Below are 15,583 nucleotides of genomic sequence, written 5' to 3'. Positions count from 1 at the left end.
AATGAAGACAAGCCCTGAAAACCCACAAGAGGAAGCCAGTACACGAGCTGGTGTAGTGCAAATGAAATTAACCTTGAGCGAAAAGGCAAGCTCTATTGCTCCAAGGGAGGAGAGAAACCAAGGGAACAAGAAAAGGATCAGGCTCTGACCTGTTTGGCACTGTAGTGAGAATGTATAGAGTGCTGCTGGCAATGTTATGAAAGTGACACATACATTGTCAAAAGCCATAGGGTGCAAAGTGCTTTGTTATTGTTATTAATACAAAAACTTCAATTGGCCCCTTTGGTGCTGGGAGGCGAAACTAGCTGGAATAGAAACGTAAGGTCCAGATAATAACAGACAAATCATTTTTTTCATTTGTAACCACGAGAGAGAAAGGCGGAGGAGCAGAGAGAAGCAGCGTGATCAATTATGGTGACCGCAATTTGTGTGTACAAGCTCAAGCTAGCAGGGCAGCACAAAGCGAGGAGTTCTTAACAAACAATCATATTTATACAAGGCACAAAAAAAACTCAGCCAGATAAAACTGCGATTTGTTGTCACCACAGATGGAGATTCCAAGATTATGACATTTTAAGTCCTACTGACCCAGAAAAGCTGTTAAGAATTCTGGTATACTTAAGTCCAAGAAGAGAGATGCTAATTTTAGCATGCTAATTGACCCAAAACAAATGGTGGCAACATTTAGTTTTGTTTTGTTTACCTACTAGCACAGAAATAAATATTCATGTTAAATAGCTTAAACAGTTACAGTAAGAGTATTAAGCAGTTTTGTTAGCATATTTGTTGTATGCTAGTAAGTCTTCAGGGGCGGTCTAGCTCCAGGTATACTAACAAACCACTTGTTTCATTTTTAACAATAGTTTTTGAGTATTTATAGCAAGTGTAGAAATAAAAAAAAATATAAAAAAATATTTATTTTTTTACTTAGAAAAAACTAGCTAGTTGAATTAAAACACATAAGCTAGATGGACTAAGCAGCTGAAAGGTCCTACTAGTCTGAATTTTTATAAGGGGGTGGCCAACAAGTCATAGACCAAGAGCCACAAAAATTACCGTGGTACCACAAAGAGCCACAAAAAAAACCAAAAAAAAACCGTGGTCTTACAAACGCACTTACACGTAAACAAAAAATCATAATATGAAAAGCAATACATTTCCAATTTTCAAAGCGAGATTTATCTCTCTATCTATCTATGAGCACATGAGCGACTGAGAGGAGCACATGTAGAGAAAAGAAACTGAAACTTAAGTATCAGTCTCATCACCCAAGTATTGATCAGTACTGATCCCAACGTTGGCATCAAATTAACAGTTTTATGAATCGATCGAAGAGCCGCACACCGAAAGGCAAAGAGCCACATGCGGCTCACAAGCCACAGGTTGGCCACCCATGTTCTATAAAATGATGACTTACGATCAAAAGTGCAAGATAGAAAAAAAAAGTCTCCACTTTTAGAGTTGCCCACTATACTTTGTGTGATAGTAAGTCTTAAGTGGTGATAGAGTTTGGAGTAATGCTAACAGATTTTCTTCATATTTGTTAATAAGAATATGTTCATATCAAGAGCGAACAGAACAAACAGGTTACATGGTTATCAAGTAATGTTTTGGAATTACTGTATTGCATGATAGCTTGATAGTTGAATGTTTTTTAGAGTTCATGAGGCTCAGGTCTAAGAGGCTAAAATTAGCCAGCTAGCTTTACACATGAAAAACAACCAAAGTTCTATTCTAGCCACAAAAAATTAAAGCTCATTTTGATCCATTCAGTAATTTTAGATATTTTTCCCAAACTGCAAATCAAGCTAACATTAGCTTTACAAGTAAGTTCATGAAATGAGATGATTTATGCTTTGGTAGATTTAAATGTTTACATTTAAACATAAATTTTTTTTTACAGTAAAGTAGTCTGGTCTAAAGAAACAACAAACAGACTGCTCAGGCATTCTAGTCACTTTCAGTCACATTCAGTGAAAGCCATGCTACAGGCCAGAAATACACTTGATAGTAGAAAAAGTCACTGTGCCGATGGCCCTCCTATCTTACAGCTTGTGAATTCTTAAAAACTCCTGTGATTTAATTCACCTTCCTGAGCTAAACCGAGGTCAAACCGAAGCAGCTCTTTAAGTGACTTAAATAAGATGAATTTATCACTGAGGCTGCTGGGGCTGATGTGACCAGAACAGCCATTTATCAAAGATTTAAACTAATCTGTTTCACACACACAGTCTTGTACATATTAGAGCAACGCTGTGATTAAATGCTGTTCCCATTTGTAACCAGACTGATTGTCTTTGACCTCAAATATTTGTCCGTGTTGAAGTTTCATGCAAGCAATAGTGAACGGGGAAGCTACTTTCACATACGTTGCACGTAAACTGCATTGAGAAAACAGGGAGGAAATCTTATTATTTCATAACAATACAGAGGAGCTGTGCTGAATACAAAGTCTGTTTTCTTTGAGGAAAATGTGCCTGGTGTTATTTTTTAATGCAGAGCACAAGAAACTCATGTTATGCTTGCTTTTGTAGCACAAATATGCAGGCAAAAATGTGAAAACGATCAATGAAATGTCTGAAAATTTCAATGACTTCACATTCCCAGACATTTTTGTCACAGTCAGAGTCAGCAGTGCATAATAAGTTATGTTTCTTCATCATTTATCTTCATTTTCACTTTTTATCCGCCCCTGAAGCTTCAGACAGAGTGTTAGTTAGAGCACACTGACAGTGAAGAACATTAGCATCACATTTTGAATGAAGTCGATCTGCATTTTGAATTCCACTCAGCTATTCCAGTTTGGAGGAAAATTAGCAGGTGCTGCATATTGCTACAGCTTGAGTGGAGTCATCATAACAGCTGGGGTTTAATCTCAGCAATGTACCTGTAGACGCTCCACTCGGCGCCTCCTATCAACACAGCATGAGAGGAAAGATCCTGCGGAACCACACTGCCACGTGAAAAGTGGTCAACAACGTCTCGACAAATGAGCTAAAGACTTCTGAAAGAACATGCTCAACACCTGAGTCTTTTGCATCACATTTTACAGGATACTTATCCTGCCACAATACTGCCACCTGGCAGCACCTTATAGGCTCTCAAATTCACAAATACATACAGATTTAGAAGGTAATCTTTAAGAAAATAAGCTTTTGTATAGCCACTGTGTCATCAGTCAGGCTTTTACTCCAGCCCTCATGGTTAATTATTTTTAAGGGTGTATTTTGCCGCTACAATCAACCATTTCTGACCAAGGAAAATACATTCACTTTCAAACATGTAAAAATCCATAATAATAATTCATTGCTGCTAGCTGAGTATACTCAAATTATCAAACAATAAGTGCTTCAGATGTGGAAATAAGTTATATTAAAAGCAGTCTAGAGATCATTTTAAGGATAAATAAATATCTCTCCTGAATCCGGTTGTAGGGACCAACTTAATTCAAATAAAAGCTCCCATGCCACTTCATAACAGGACCGGTTACTTCTGACTTGGATGTTCTTGTACGACCCAAAGACGAAAGTGACACCAGTTCAAAGTTCCCAGAAAAGGGGAACATTTCTATTCCTTATAAAAGGAAGTAAAGCTGAGGGTTACAAAATTATATTATGTTTGCTATCTTTTTTTTTGCTCAAACAAATTTCTGACTGAAGCCTAACTCAGCTAGCCATTTACAACATTAGTCGACACTTTACGGTGGCCGAACTTAAAGAGCAAGACACACACAAACAGAGAAATGCAGCCACAATAACTTCTATAACACAATGTTTTAATATTAAACATAAAACCATAAAAATACTCAAAATTAAGCAAACTATGCACGTATAATGCATTCTGTCATTAATGGCTCTAACACCGGTCACCCTCCTGGTCCAGTTGTTGGAAAACATGTACTGAAGTGCCCACTTGGGAGCCCAAGTGCAGGCTTGGCAAAACACACTTAACTGCCCTCTTGGGTGGGAAAAACACAATCTTAAATGTGCCTTTTTTTCTTTTAACCCCTGCCCTTCGAAAAGTCTGTGCATGCCACTGATATCTGCCATGTTAGGCTTTCATTCAGAGCAAACGAACAGACTGCAGCCATGCACTTGATTTTGGAATCCCAGCTAGCTAAATGAGCTACCTTTGTCTCTTTGTGGAAGAACGGCAGCACCGCAAACCTGTGTGCTCACATACACCCCCTTCAGCGAGGCAAAAAAAACTGTTGGCCTTACCTCGCACTTTTTCACCACTATTTCATTATTATCCAGAAAGCAAAACCAAATATGTGACACACAAATATTAAAAACATTAGCCTGACTATTGAAAATCAGAGTGTATATTAAAACTGATTAAAAAAACATTATATTGGAAACATGATGAGACAGAAACAGGGGGGTGCCATATACAAGCCTCAACCCGGTGTGTGAGGGATTGCTGCTGCACTTCCCATCTCACTAATATATTTAAACAGGAAATACACAAATCCAGTAATTTAGACTATGAAATCATGGAAATTACTGAAATCAAAAAGACAATCAATCCAAAGCACAGATGAGAGAACTAAAACTGCCTCCCCTGTCCACACATCCTTGGATGCAATGTATAAATTATTGCACACAGGAAATATGTGGTGTGCCCCAGGGTTCAGTTCTTGGCCCATTTCTGTTCTGCTGTAACAGGATATTTTTTTCCACTTCTCCTACAGTTTGTTATTACTGTACCTTTAAAAAAAATCAGGCCTAGATGTTATACATTAAGTCATCTTGTATAAAATGCTGAATATCCTGCTATTAAACATTTTATTCTAAATTTTAAGCCATTTGAATGTCTGCTAAAATTAATTTGATTATCTGCTGTATTCTACGTCCCCAACACATTTGAACAGGCAGTACCTCAGAATGTCTCAGCACCATGAAATCTTTCTTTGCTCCACTGGTTTGGATAATTTGGGCGATGCACTCTACCCAGTGAGGAGCGTCTGATGAGAGCAGAGAGTTCAAAAGGTTGAGCACATTTGGTAAGGTGCCTCCTGTTTGTGCATGAAGTTCAAGGGGACAGGTTCAAGGAGCTTCCGGCAGAGACAGTTCCTCCCCCTCCTGAAAAGCCTCAAAGTGCCGAGCCAGGAGGAGTTGCTTTTAACTTGTCAGAGGTGATACATCACTTTTCTTACCTGGTTATTCTAAGGAGCACAGCTTAGCAAAGATGAAACCGAGGGAAACTCTTAGTGTGAGGTCTGGGAGTAACTTATTGCATATGAAAGGAAAACTAAAATGAGAGATAGATAATACTAATGCATGTTACTATTTCTGCCTCATCTTATTCTTATACAAAGCATCTGATACATTGTAGAGCATTTGTGGTTGCGCGTTTTCAGCTCTTTTCCTGTTTTTTATCAAACAAGGTTAATTTTTCTCACATACTAAAAAGAAAAAAGAGAGAAATTGTGTTTAGTGCTATTTCAGTCCAGTATAGTATCTGACATTTACAGCTAAAAAAGAGTGGCTGGAAATGTTGCTCTGTTCTCTTTTCAGTTGCTATGATGCATCTGTGCCTTGTGTGCCCTGTGAAGGCATTAAACGGCTGCTAAAACAATTAAACAATGTAGCATCAATGCGAGATGCAAACAAAGACAAGCATGTAAATTGACACTTTTCTGACATGAGAAAGGTGACTTCACAATACAGCTGTGAAATTAAATTCCTCTGAATTCTTCGGCGGCTCAGGCAATGTAATTATCTCCAAGCAGAGAATGGCGGTCAAGTGGACGTCAGTATTAATAGGAATGAATAATTCTGACTCTGACTGACTGGTTGGGAGAAGGGAATTAGAAAGAAATTGGATTCCTGAGTGTGGATATTTCTATTTAAGGATTAAAAGACTGCAGGAGGAATTGCATGTCAAATTAAATTAAGTAGGATTAGGAACAAAAGCGGAGGAGGTCAAACTATGATCGGGCGGAGACACGCAAAAACATGAAATTACTTGGGCTGCATTTCTTTGGGAGAGGCTGCTGGCCAATCCTACTTCTATACAGATGCATAATTATTGATAGATCAGAGGTTTGAGCGGGTCAGAGCTGCAGAGGTTTAACTGTTAGTGTGTAAACAAGATGGCTACGTTAATTAAATTCATATTTTAGAAAGTTTTTAAGGCCCTCAATCTCATTTTCATATTTCTTGGAGGTGTCTTTGGTCTCAAAGCAAACAAACGCACAGACAAGGTGTTTTCACTCACCTCCATTTTATCGCAGAAATGCCCCAGGCACCATCCAACCAGTCTGTTGAACATATGGTGTTTATTTCACCAATTCTTGTATAACAAAATGACTTGGTCCCAATTCAAGAAACATTTAATTCTGACAGATTCGCACCATATGAAGGTGGAAAGCAATCCAGAATCTCATCTTGTTTAATAAGCCGCCTATTTAACAGTCCGGGCATGTGAAACTAACAAGCTGATGCATGTAACAGATATTAGATAGAGGAGAGGGGAAAAAAGCAGGGACTGAAGCTGAAGAAAAAGGTGTACTTTTAACAGAAGACAATTTGTACTGCATCGGTAGAAATAATAAAAAAAAAATCATATATTGAACCAGAATCCTTTTAAGGTATTGTTATTGAATGCTACCTAACTGTTGTGGTTTCTGTTCAAAATTAGCATGCTGCTAACCATGGCTGTGTCCGAAATCACTCCCTATCCACTATATAGTGCACTATAAAGTGAATATGCCATTTTGTAGTGCTGTCCGAAATCTTAGTGAGCATGTTCATTCACTATAGTCCACTCAATGTATCCCATAATGCATTTTAAAAAGTAGTGTATTAGCAATGCTCACTATATGAGCAATACATACCATCATGCATTTCGGTTCAAACAGAAGAAATGGCTGATTACATGTCTAATGATTACTAATAGCATGAAACAACATTAAAAACTGTCAGAGAATAACACTTAGCTCCCTGTTTAGCTTTCGGACGAGCCCGTCTCACAACTTTGAGCTGAGAAACAAACAACACGAACGTTAGCCGTTAAACCGTTCCACGCGGGTGATGCATTCACTGGACCTTGTAATTCTTAAATACAGCATAAGTTTCGAGCAAATATATGGTTTATTTATTTAAAAATAACGTGTAGTAAATGTTTCTATTATATTTGGTTGTTGCAGAAAATAAGCTAAATATAATACTAGGTATCACTAAAATAAATAATGTTTTGCAGTTTTTAAGAAAAGATCTTTTTGTAAATCCCCAGCCGTCCGTGAGCAACGCGAGAGTAAATACGTCACTGTCAGCGGCTGGCGAATGAGTGAGTAGTCCGAAATGTTGTTTTAATTTAGCTAATTGAGTGGACTATATAGTTAACTACATCTAATTCACTAAATAGTGAGTAGTGAGTAGGGAATGAGTGAGTGATTTCGGACACAGCACATGTAACTGCCCGGTAACACAAGCACATCCAATAGAAAAGCCCAAATCAGAATGTCATTATCATAATGATTGGTGAGGCATTTTGCTAGTAGCTGTCAACAAAATGGCAGCCCTACGTATAAAATGCTAACTAGCTATCTAGCTTCATTTTAATTTCACCAAAAACTTCATTGTGACAGCACGGTTTCATTCAAACACACTTTTACCGTTAGCAGCTAGCAAGTAATGCTACATGAACAATCAACTACTCACCATTTGAAGTACTCCTCAAAGCTTGATCCTGCTTCACAGAAAGTTAACACTTGGTGTTTAAATAACCCCATAACACAGTTCTACAGGTATCACCAGACACTTGGATAACTTTTAACCAACCGAATGAAATAAATATCATATTATTTGAAAAGACCCCCCCTCTTTTTTTCATCTTCCCGCCCCTTTTCCCACAGCTTAATGACATAACTCCAGAAAAGTATGGGGGCTAAAAAAAAAATGCCAAAACATTCTGTTTTTTTTTGTTTTTTTTTTTTTTTTTTGTAAATATCAATCAAGTATTTTTTTTTCTTAAACAAAATTCATGCTGTGACTCCAGTTTTAAGCTAACAATGGAGCAGTGTGACCTAGCTTGCCATCACAGGCTACTAGTTCTCTTAAGCTAACTTTGAGCTTATGAAACAGTCTTGAAAGTTGAATCATCTTTGATGAGCGTTTGTTGTCTAGCAATTTTAAAGCCTAAATCTAAAGAAGATATTGCAAGTTTTAATGTACAACTAACCACTTCTGCAGTTTTCTTGTTGCTCTTAGCTGGTCTTTACTAATTTAACAGTAGGCCTACATGTAGACTCTTGTTTCTGCTATCTCAACTTTTATAGATTTCCACGTTCAACATGTGCGGTTGAACATACTCTGTGCACAAAGGAAGATACCTCAGTTGTGACTGATATTTTATAGCTTTAATTCTTTATTTATCTTGTACTGCCGACAAAAAGTATGTCAATTTTTAAGCTTTAGTTCTTTTAATAAAACTTTCTAACAAACATGAATTTTGTGATCTAGATTCAGACAGCGACTTATTCTACCGCAGCTCGTTCCTTCTTTCTTTTGAAATAGGGCTGAAATAAAAAAGAAATGACAATATAAAGGATAACCATGTCAAACTTCAAAAATTTGAGTCTGTTTGCTTTTTATTGACATTGTCTTAAACATTTTCTTATTAAATGCAGAAGTAAGAGGATGGACAACAATGCCCTGCAATAAATCAAGTCAAGCATGTTTGTCTGTGTTGTATTTATGTGAGTCTGAAGCTGTCTGTGACTTGTGGATGCACTAATGGCAGTGTTTAATTGTGCCCCTAAGTCCTTCAGCCTCTCTAAATAAAGCAAAGTGATTACATTCACAAACAAAGCATCCATTAGAGCTAAGACATAAATTAAAAGCCTGAGCGAGCAAGGGGAAATTTCCTCGCATGATATGAATCCAATTACTGAAATTGAATTCATCATCATCATAATTAGACTCACTGCTCCTGAACAAAAAACCTTTTAAGGTCTGATCAAGGATGAAATTTAATCAGTTTTATCTTAACCAAAAGATGTTTGAAAATATGAGCAGCATAATAATGTTAATACAAATAACAGGAAAGGTAAACAGGAAACTTTAAACAGATTCATTTAAGTTCACACTGATATTTGGTATGACAGTGACAGGCTGTGGGAGGACGGGTGTAGTTGCATGTGATCCTTTGGCGCCATCTAGTGATCGATCTACTTTTATTACTTCCAGTTTCACATGCAGAAAAGAGAAAAAAAATATGGATTTTTAAGTGACTTACATTGTGATTACATGCCAGTTCTCACATTTTTGCACGATATCCAGTGCGTCTCTCTACCCAGAGCTAATTGCATACTTGGATTAACCTGGAAAATAATTTTGGTAGTTTACAGAGATTCCCTTGGTAAATCACAAATCTGTAAACATGGGTACAAAATAAATATAAAATCATAAACAAGTTTTACTTATCCAATGAAAAAAATACTACCTGACTTTGAGTAGGCTACTTTTTATTTGCTTTTGTTTTTTTGTTTTTTATCATGGCGTTGCTAATCTGTATTTCTCCACTGAATTCAAACCTCAACTTTACTTTAAGTAACTATCTCACGTACATTCTCTGTCTCTAAGTTCATATCTTTCACCTCTTGCTGCTGATGCAGAAGTCCTTGCAGAGCTAAAATTATAGAGTCAAACAACAACAACAATGCTGACATCCATTGAAGGTTAAAAGTAGTGTGATAAACATGGCAGCAATGTCAACGCCTTCTCAAAGTGTCTGGGAGCCTTGCTCAAGCTGAAACCTGGGCTCCGATTCTAGCACAAGTCAAAAACATTTCCAAGTATAATTTCCTTAAATAGATCCCATAGGTACATTCTATTTATATCTGAACATAGAATATTATACTCTTGATCCTCCATCAGAGGGAATTTTGTTGTAAGACCAGATAAATGTGAGAGAACAACAAAATGTAAAATGCATTACAAAAACTACAGTTTTCTAAGTAACTTGCTTAATAAATGCTGCAAAGTCCTGTTCTCATGGTAGACTAAGATGAGATAAATTCTTTTTAACTTCTCTTGGGTCTCTGTGAATAATATAACATTAAGGCCTGTAAAATAATGTTTGATTTGATTTGGCATTTAGGTAGATAAAGATCGGCTGAATTATATTTTGAAAGGCATTCAGATTTCCTATTCGGTTTTAAAATAATCTATAAATAAGATAAGGATAAGACAAGGATAATAAATGAAAAAAAAAAACGTTTTTCTTACTAAAAAAATATATAATAAAGAGCAATGGAAACGCTTGAAATCCGTGCCGTGACGTCGCTTCTTGCGTAAGACGTCACCAAACGACGTCGGTCAAAATTGTAAACACTCCTCTTGCTGCAGCATTAGCAGCTTCCTCAGTTGCAGTTTGTAAAGCTAGCTATCAGGATGTGCCAGCGTTTAGTATATCAACACTTAAAGGTTAAAACTTTAAGTAGATATCAGATTTTGTTATAAAGTCTTTTTCGGTGCTTAACAAGACGGATTTAAGTTACTGTCATAAAGCTAATCTTAGCTTTTCAGCTAGTTCCAGCTGGCTAGGCAGGTAACATTAGACGCTTTGGGCTGGACGCAGCACTCAGTAAGGAGGCTGTTTTTTTCAGCTTGAAACTTTCTCTTCGTTGTGCGAACATGGTGTCTACCTTGGTGAGCCTTTGTGCCCGGGAGGTGGTGAGTGACCACAGCTCGTCGCCCTGCTGGCTCAGGTGGGTGCCCAGGGAGCTGTACAGAGCGCTGCTGGAGGCCGCCTTCAGCAGCTGCAGACCGCTGACTGTGGGTGAGCTGGTGCAGAGGTGGCCTGAGCGGACCCTACGGGTCGGAAGAAGTAGGAAACAGGGACTAATCGCACCAAATCGACTCTGCATCCAGGCTCTGCTACTTGCTGTTGTACGAGGACTATCAGACCGGAGGTGCGAAGCATTTTATAATCCCATTCCCAAAACTAGTGTCTGTGACATGATCACCCATTGTTGCGCCGTGTGGTGACACTGAATCAAATCTTTTCTTTCCTAGGTGTGCACTGCAAGTACTGGACCTCTGTGGACTCCAAGGAGATGAAGGAGGAATGGGAGACCCCATGGGAGGCTGGTCTCTCACCGTGGCTCTCTGCACCATGGTGGTTCAAGCCAGATCAGGAGCACAGCGGGCGCAGAGGAGGGAAGGGGAGCGGGAGAGGAAAAGGTTTTCAGCTCTGGAGAGAGAAAAAGATGTAAAAAGAGAGAGGGGGCTGCGAAAGAGGGAACCCGAAGTGGATAGTGAAAACTTAGAGGGAGGTAGCAGAGGAGCTGATCTGAGTACAGGGGTCAGAAGGAGAATGGAGATAGAGAGGAGGATAGAAACAGGAAGTAGTAAGAAGGAGACAGAAGAGAAAGATGCACATAGTGATGTAATCGTACACGTGAGAGCTGACTTGTTTGTGAACGCTCGTTCCTGGGAGCGTGTTCGTGCAGCACTCAGCACACAGGGGCCCCTGAAGCTTCAGTGCAGATACCTTCGTGTGGAAGAGATTTCAGTGTCCAGTATCAAATCTTTGTTGGACCTCGTGCCCCATCAGGGTCTCCTTGGCATCGACATTCGCTACAGCAGCCTCGGAGTGAGCGGCTTGGTCGAGCTGCTGCCTCCACTCTCCACCTTTCCCGCTCTGAAGTCTCTCCGTCTGCACTACTGTAACTTGGACTTTCGTAGAGACCACCCTGGTCAGGAAGAAGCTTTGAGGGACTTGTCTCAGGGTTTGGCAAAGCTTCAAGAACTGCGGCGCCTCAGCCTTACCGCTCTGCGACTGCCAGGACAACTACGAGTGCTGCTCAGGTTTGACCTATTTTCTCATTTTTGTCATACTTGAACCAGTGAATATGAATGTGTTGTTCATTCTTCCTGTCCTCTTCCTGCAGTTCTCTGCCTCAGCCTCTGGAGGTACTAGAGCTGCCATATTTGAACCTGAGCCCAGCAGACCATGCCTATCTTTCCTGTAGCCATCACGCTTCTACGCTGCAACAGCTCGATCTCAGTGAGAACTCTTTGGATGAAAGCACTCTGCCCTCAATTCGTCGCCTCCTCTCTCAAGCTTCCAGCAGCCTCCAGCACCTCTCTCTTGGTGGTTGTGGTCTCACTGACAGCCTCCTGGCTCTGCTGCTGCCCTCACTGGGAGGCTGCCGGTCCCTCAAGAGCTTAGCCCTAGCCCTGAACCCGCTCTCCATGGCCGGGCTCATGGATCTGGTGAGGATGGCTGTGAGGATGCCTTGTCTGCGGCACCTATTGTATCCAAATCCTTTGGAGGACTACCAGCCGGGGCTTCCTGACCTGCCGTCCAGCGCGCAGCTCTTAGATTGGCCACTGGATGAAGCCACAGAGATCAACTTGACGAGCAGCCAGCTCAACCGGGTGCTGATGGAAAGCGGTCGCTCTGACCTCTTTCTGACCTGCGACCTGCTCAATTATGATAGAGACTTGTTGGACTAGAGCTGATGTGAAGTGGAGGAGAGGTGGTTTTCTTGTTGCTTACCGACACATGCAAAAGAAATGTCTTTGACAATCTAGTTTTCAACATTTTCACAGTGTTGTATTTGTTTTTTAGTCAACAATGAAGACCATGGTTAGGGCTTTATCATGTCTTCTTACGTATTGGTGGTGCTCACAGTAAAATCAGGGTGAATAACTGAAGTGATAAGGTGCCAAACCAGAGGATAATTAAGAAATTAAGATTGAAATTCAGATTATTCTCTGTGAGAAAAGCAGTAATCCATGCTTTAATGATATGGTGCTCTGCAACTTCTAAACACTGACTTTCTCATTGATTTACAAGAACACTCTGATTTGGTTTCACAAACATTTTTATTACATGTGAAACACAAAGATTACAGGCTTTCAGCCTGGTGCCTTTACATCCCTCAGAACTCTCAATCCATGACCCTTCTTCAGTAATCTTTTATAATCCGTGATCACTTAATGCTAGCAACAGAAATATACATATAAGATGTATTTTGAACGTAACTGTTACTTTTTCTGTGCTTTATTCTCTATCCAATGAACTTATTGCTGCATATTTTTCATACTTCTCTTGAATGTCTTAATGAAATTGGGATTTCGCTTTTTCTATAAATGATGTCAAAAGATAATCATCATCACAAGGAAATCTGTGTACCAAATGATGTTTGTGTCATACAAAATAATTTATGTACATGAAGCTACAGAATAAATTTGCAAAATAAAGGAAAGAGTTGTTGTGTGAGTTATCCTAACCATTCAATCCCAGTTTCTTCCTGCAAAATAAGTGCATGCATTTCATCCCTTAGACCTCCCAAGTACAAATTATATTCTCATTATTATTATTATTATTGTTATTATTATTAATTAATTTAATATTGGTTTTAAATATTTTACTATTATTTTATTTTTATTCATTTTCCATATTCCGTCATTTTAATCATGATAGTAATATTATAATAATTTTATTAGTTAGACAAAGCCAAAGCAACACTTCAAGAGACACCAACAATCAGTAGAAAGTCAAACCAGACGTATTCTCGCCTTAAGGCCTCCATATCCCTGTCATGCTGTGAGTCTTGGTTGATGACTCCCGCATTAAATTAAAACAGAACATGAAGAAAACCATCACAGAATAAGTGTTTCAGTGTAAAAGACTTTCAGGGCCCAACAGGCACAACACTCTCTGTCTTTTCTATCCTCCTCTTTTTTTTGCATAGAGCAGAAATGCAACAGCACATCCACCAAGCTGAACGCTGAAGGCTGGAGGTACAGATACCTGTCGTGTTCTTGATCACGTGGAAAGAGAAGCAGCCATTAATCACTACGAGCAGACAGCCATTCCAGTCAACAGCACTGTGACAGGCTCAGTGTCGTCCTATTTAGAGGAATGAAGGTCGGGGTGGAGAAGCAGCAGGGAGCTGATTCCCAGACGGAGAGCCACTCAGTTTTCAGACACCTGTCTGACACTCACTCACAACATGCAACAACAGGATTTGAGTCGTTACAGTTGTCATCAGATGCAAACTGGGGATTAAAATGTGATCCCTCTTTAAAACAATGTCTTTACCACCTTGTGTTTGATCCACATCTCCAGCTGAAACCAGCCCCGTCACCAAGGTTCTTCCACATTTTAGACTGATCCTGCTTTGAGTCCCAGCTCTCCACTATTAGTCACAATAACCACTACTCAGCTTTCTTAGATCATTTCTTTTGTTGTGGCAATGCGTCTGGGAAGTTGTTTGGCGCTGGCAGAAAAGATTTGGAAATTTTATTTTATTTTTATGGGCGCATCCCACATACTCAGCTCTGCTGCTCAGTATGAGAGTTATTGCCAAGAAGAACTGTTACAAGAAAGAAATAATCCACCAAACCCAAAAAACGCCATACCTTTTGCTGATTTTTAAACTAGGAGGTGCAAAAAAAGGTTTGGGCCACTGATTTGCTGGTTTGGTCAGTAAATAAACTTTTTTTAACTGATTTTTTTCTGGGTCATAAATCTGTCTATAATATCTGATTTCTGAAAACAACAACTAAAACTTAATTAACCAACAACTTAAAATTTGTATCTTCAGCAAGAGAAGGAGGACTTTTAAAGATAAAAAAAAATGCCTGTAAAGAAGAAAAAAATCTGCCAATGGAGTAAGAAAAATTTCTTGAAACAAGAACAACATCTATATTTTTCATAGAACTCTTTAGCTACTCAGGTATCATTCTGTCTTTTAATATCTTGAAATAAGATATTTTTTGTGGACTTTTCTGGAATGTGGATCAAATTGAGTCTAACAGAACGTTTTTGGTTTTTTTTTACAAAAAATTTGACACAACCACTAGGTCAGGGGTGGCCAACCTGTGGCTCGCGAGCCGCATGTGGCTCTTTGCCTTTCGATGTGTGGCTCTTCGATCCACTCATAAAAAAAAATATATATAGTTATGAGTTGTGGTGTGCTGATCAATCTAAACCATATATATGGATGCCAACTTTGGGATCAGTTGGGATTGATACTTAAGTTTCAGTTTCTCTTCTCCAGTAGGAATTTACATACACTTAAAAACACAATAAACCTTGCTTTGAAAATTGGAAATATATTGATTTTCATTTCATGTCATTTTTTTATGTGTGAGAGGAAGTGTTTTTGTAAGATCCCATGCGTGATGTGGCTCTCTGTAGTACCACAGTCATTTTTGTGGCTCTTGGTTCTAGCTTTCCCAGTTTATAAAAAAACGAAATCCCCTTCCTGCAGTTGGGGAGATGTGAAAGGGAGCTTGCTGATGTATGTGAGTTGAGGAAATTGCAGATGCTGGAGGCAAGGAAACAGACACGAAAATAGACAAGTAAACGACTGATCTAGATGTGAGGGACATGAACAATCCATCTGGTAGGGACTCGCTGTAGAGCAGGGTTCTTGTAACGGGCAGCAATAGCTTGAAGGCAGACAAGGCTGCGTGTTGACTGTAGATCCAGGACATGTGAGAATCTTTAGTTCTTGGTAAACATGAAACCTTCAAATTAGCATAGCTTTAAAATATTTACAGGATTCATAAGAAGTATCCCCATGTGAAATGAGAATTAAGAACTGTGATACAAA

General features: G+C 39.0%; 1 protein-coding gene across 1 annotated transcript; it reads left to right on the top strand.

Moving 5' to 3' along the window:
• Positions 1-10,294: 10,294 nt before the first annotated feature.
• On the top strand, positions 10,295-13,181 carry LOC141807169 (leucine-rich repeat-containing protein 14). Its single transcript, XM_074692951.1, has 3 exons — positions 10,295-10,921; positions 11,025-11,819; positions 11,903-13,181. The coding sequence occupies exons 1-3, from the start codon at positions 10,644-10,646 to the stop codon at positions 12,468-12,470; spliced, it is 1,641 nt and encodes a 546-aa protein (XP_074549052.1). The 5' UTR covers positions 10,295-10,643; the 3' UTR covers positions 12,471-13,181.
• The last annotated feature ends 2,402 nt before the right edge of the window (positions 13,182-15,583 follow it).

Source organism: Halichoeres trimaculatus, unplaced genomic scaffold (assembly GCF_033239565.1).
Source record: "Halichoeres trimaculatus isolate MK-OKI-2021-1 unplaced genomic scaffold, fHalTri1.1 fHalTri1_scaffold_18, whole genome shotgun sequence".
Taxonomy (NCBI): domain Eukaryota; kingdom Metazoa; phylum Chordata; class Actinopteri; order Labriformes; family Labridae; genus Halichoeres; species Halichoeres trimaculatus.
The sequence above is the reverse complement of the archived record's forward strand: the minus strand, read 5'-3'. Positions and strand labels throughout refer to the sequence as shown.

Bases quoted from the DNA above. Each gene is read 5' to 3' on its own strand.
- LOC141807169 (XM_074692951.1), top strand. From the start codon at position 10,644: ATGGTGTCTACCTTGGTGAGCCTTTGTGCCCGGGAGGTGGTGAGTGAC. The intron at 10,922-11,024 runs GTGCGAAGCATT...TTTCTTTCCTAG, and splicing joins CGAGGACTATCAGACCGGAG to GTGTGCACTGCAAGTACTGG. The intron at 11,820-11,902 runs GTTTGACCTATT...CTCTTCCTGCAG, and splicing joins CAACTACGAGTGCTGCTCAG to TTCTCTGCCTCAGCCTCTGG.